The sequence below is a fragment of the Phragmites australis genome, chromosome 4 (genome assembly GCF_958298935.1).
Source record: "Phragmites australis chromosome 4, lpPhrAust1.1, whole genome shotgun sequence".
Classification (NCBI taxonomy): domain Eukaryota; kingdom Viridiplantae; phylum Streptophyta; class Magnoliopsida; order Poales; family Poaceae; genus Phragmites; species Phragmites australis.
Genome location: NC_084924.1, coordinates 3,368,232 through 3,372,652, shown reverse-complemented (window position 1 = coordinate 3,372,652; position 4,421 = coordinate 3,368,232). Strand labels below are relative to the sequence as shown.

The window sequence follows — 4,421 nt, the reverse complement described above, 5'->3', positions numbered from 1 at the left end:
AGACGCAGCGCTGCACTGATCTAGATCTCTTAGCAGGTGCAGGCCTAGAGATGCTTAGTAGAGCTTAGGTGGTCCTCTGAGGCATGTATGCATGCGTACTTGTGCTCCCTCACCTCTCACATCCAAAGCCCTAAAAAACACAGCGAGGCAGTGTACTCGTGTCTCACCCAGATGAGCTGGGCCTGCTTGCATTGTCCTTGGTTTGGAGGAGGAGAGGGGTATGCAAAACGGAACTAATGAGCCAAGTTTGTCAATCACTGTTTCCTCTGTACTTTGACAGGACCAAAGGATGCAACACAAGAGATACAGGTTTGGTTGGATCGGCGCAAAATGGCACTACTGTTCACGACAGGATTCTTTGTTTTGACAGATGCAAAAGCTCTACGTTTCTTTACTGTACTTGTAGTTTTTGTACAGGCCCAGGTGCGTACGTCTAAAGGTTTTTTTCCCATGTGCGCATCTCTGGGAACAGTGCTAGAGACAGTTGCAGAGCCAGCCGATTTTGGCCAACAACGTCCAGCGTTTGGCCAAGAAAAAATAGCTTCTATCCTTCGTATAACGGTGCTTGTTAGTGGGAGGAAGTACATCGGTTGAGCCCGGACAGCTGCCTAGGGTCACCGGACGGTGGGGGATGGACGGTGGCTCCGCCACTGGCTAGAGACTAGGATGGATATGTGCTGTCTACTTTCACTTGCAGATGAAGGCATACGCACTGTATAGACGAAGACAAAACTAAGCTAGTTAATGAAAATAAAGCTCAAATGGAATGCAGAAGGTCAAATAAAAATCCAAATGAGCAAGAAACATGTACCAAAACCTAGAAAGCGCTTGATCTTGATACCCCTGTGCAGTAGCCAAGTTGGGCTTCACAAGCAAGAGCTCAAATCAAGGGATCGCCTGAAAAGAACGTCAGATTGCAGCTCGATCGAGTTCGCGCCTGTGTTTGGTTTGCAGGTAGCCAGTGCCAGTGAGCATGCGTCTGCGTGCGTCTGCGTCGTCTCTCGCGATTCCTTTCCGCTGCCAATGGCGTGCGTGTCCTCGCGCGTGCTGCCGCGGTGGTCCTGCGCCTACGATCGCCTGCATCGGCCATCAAGGAGGAGCGCAGCCTGTGCGGCGCGCAGAGACGCGACGCCCCCCGCTCCTTCATCAATGCGTTTGATGTACGATCGGCCAAAGTGCCAAACCCAAACGAGTTGTGTGCGATCTTGCTTGTTTTCACACGATGACGGGCCGATGGAGCATACGAGTAGTGAGCTACAGCTATTTTTTTTTTTTAAAAAAAAGGGAGACTGAGCTACAGATCACTATGAGATCGCCGCCGCGCGGTCACCCCGTGCCGATCGCGGCGGCCGCAACAGAAGAGGAGACAAGTGCGGGACGGTACGTGCGCCGGCTGCCACGCCCTGCCAAGTGCCATCCGACTACGCCGCCGTTGCCACGGAGTCGGCGGGACGGCCAAGCTGTAACCCTACATCGAGTCACTGCACTGGTTAAAACTGGCTAAGTGGGCAGGGTCAAATGGACGGACATGAGGATAGCTATTTCGGTCGGGCATGAGGATGGCACGGCATGATAAATCGGGTCGTGTTTGAACCGTGGCCTCGGCACAGATTGGCAAAATTAGGCACGGTCTATCACAATAAGATCTATTTATAGCGGTTAACTCGGCACGACACGATTAGACCTGGCCTGGCTGTGCCTACCGTTTTTGACAATTTTTGAACCGTTTAATTATCTATTTTTCTATCTCTTTTTTGCTATAATGGATAAGACGTCGAGTACTTGCAGGCATGATCATCAATATGGTAAAATTTTAAAAAGATCTATACAGAAATATACGAGGAAGAGATAAAATTGCTAAGTGTAATATATGCAGTAATGAAAAATATGCAAGATCTATAAGTGAAACATGACACTTGAGAAAATATATTACATGTTTTAAGCATAGATTATAATCTTTTTCTCGATCAATAAAGTTCATTTCTATCTATTTTTCATAATTTTTCTTGATCTTTTTAAAAATTTTGAGCTATAATTTTTGAATTTTTCTATTTTCCAGAAAACGGGCCGTGCCAAGCTCACCGTGCCTTAGCGGTGCCCGTCACGAACCTCATGAGCCATGCTGGGCCGAGCCTCCGGTACACGGGCTAGCAAAGATGACCCAGTTATGTCGATGGGCTGACGGGCCGTACCTTAACTGAACCATGCCTGGGCATATCAATACCGGACCGGCCCATCAGGCCCACTTGGTCAGCATCGGGACCAGCAGTCTCTTTCGTCAAATTTGTCCTCCTGGACCGGCCCCGCTCTGCGTAGAGTCCACGGCAACACACTGCAAAAGGGCCAGGCCCATATATGACCTCGGCACGCCACGGGTAGTAGGCCGGCAGGAATTTTGAAGTGGTTCCGGCCCATCTTGAGACGGCCAGCCGATTTGCCGCTCGGTCTATCTACTATGCAGTCCGTCCCAATGCACGGCACGGACTGCGGACTGTGGTGGAGCGGAGCTGCTACCGAGCGAGCGTGCGTGCGTGCAGGTGCAGGAGATCTCACGAGCTACCGAGCCTGCTGCGTGCACCATGGCATCGGTAATTTATCTATCGTTGGGAGAGATGGGAAGGGTGGAGGCGTGGCGCGATGCCCAGCACGGCGCGTACGCATGGAACGCAGGCACGTGCGCGGCGGCTCGTAAGGCCAAACGCGAGCGAGCGCGGAAGGCACGCGGCGTGCAGCGAGCAGGTCGCACGAGGAAGAAAAATATATAATAAACTCTACAGAAAGGTCTCATGGTGAGACCTGATCTATATCGTTCATTCTGAATTTAACTATCTAATTAAACACGTATAAAAAAAATAAATGACACGTGTTACATAAAGATAGATGTTTATATGAGACCCGATCTTCCGTCGCACGCCAGGGGCAAGCGCCGAGCGGCCGCGCGTCCCGCGTTCGCTTGCAGCGAGGAGGTCCCCCCGGCCCTGGGGCTCGCCACGTACAGAGCGCCCAAAGCCGAAAGCAACGACCGGCGGGTGAAGCAATGACACGAGTCACGAGTGCTCGCCCATTCACCGGATACTAGCGAAGAAATCCAACTTCTCTACGAACCATCGTTGCTTGGTTTAAGTAATGTTGTACTGCAGTCAACAAGAACGACTGTAGCCGTGTACAGCACCGCGGGCGGAACAGAACGGAGATCGATGCGTACAAGATCTGGAACAAAGATCACCGTGCCTGCATACCCGTCAGCCTCGCCGCGCCGAGGGCGGTGCAGCTACACGAAGGGAGGCGGCACCGGCGCGGCGCCAGGCGGCACGACCTCGGGAGGCGCCAGCGGCGGATTCACCTCCGGCGGCTGAGGCGGCGGGACGTCGGGGTTGGGCGGCACGGTTGGGACCTCCAGCGGCTGCGGCGGCTGGACGTCGGGGTTGGGAGGCACGGTCGGGACCTCCGGCGTCGGCGGCGACGGTATCGGCGGGCCCGGCAGCTCCGGGCCGGGCCCAGGCACCGGCGTCGGCACGTCCACGCCTGGTGGCGCGTCGAACTCCGGCGGCGTGTCGATGCTCGGCAGCTCCTCCGGGGGTCGGTTCGTACCTGGGACCTCGGCTGGCGTCGCGCCTGGGACCTCAGGCGGCGGCGTGGCGGCGTTGCAGCGCACGCCGACGCGCTGAGCGGAGATCGGCAACGGCCGATGAAGGCAAGAACGCAAACAGCGCGCCGACGCCGCAGCGGCGCGGCACGAAGGCAGCATCGACGCCGTCGCGAGGCTGACCGGCATTGTCGTGCTCTACCGTTCTTGGGCGTACACGAGGGAAGCTAAAGAAGACCGAATGCTCAAAGTGGCAAGCATGGAAAGAACCCCTGAACTCTTATACGGCTGTGGGCTTGACACGTTTGACAACGATCTGGAGCACGGAGGTTTGGACCACGACACGTGGCGCGCGTGCAGGAAGGAGGCAGCTTGTCGCGACACGTACGTGCCTTTTGTACGGAACAGCTGCTGTGAAAAAGATTTCACTAGCGCTGATCCAAAATTCTTTTGGTTAAATTTTATGGTGACAGTGATTCTTTAAATAAGTTTTATGGGTGAAGTGATTTTGTAGATAAATGAATTAACGAAGGTTGGTTTTTTTTAGTATCTAGTTAATTTTAGATAATTATTTTTTATAGAATCACTCTGTTTGGGTTAATTCCTGATAATAATTCGGGGTGTATTGGATGACTGGTGCGTGATCTAACTTCTGGGTGTATGCGCGGTAATATATGTGTATGCTACTTAAGAACATGAGAGATTTATTCAAGTTTATGTATATCGTGAGATAATAACCCTGCATCCTATATCTTCCTCTCATAAAATATGTTTTTATGTTACAAAGATCTCTCCTCCTTTAAGCCGGACTCCCCTCCTTTTATATTATAGAGGG

General features: G+C 52.6%; 1 protein-coding gene across 1 annotated transcript; it reads right to left on the bottom strand.

Moving 5' to 3' along the window:
* Positions 1-3,110: 3,110 nt before the first annotated feature.
* On the bottom strand, positions 3,111-3,836 carry LOC133914080 (vegetative cell wall protein gp1-like). The gene has a single exon (XM_062357233.1). It carries the CDS (start codon positions 3,773-3,775, stop codon positions 3,272-3,274), a length of 504 nt encoding a protein of 167 aa, XP_062213217.1. The 5' UTR covers positions 3,776-3,836; the 3' UTR covers positions 3,111-3,271.
* Positions 3,837-4,421: the final 585 nt, after the last annotated feature.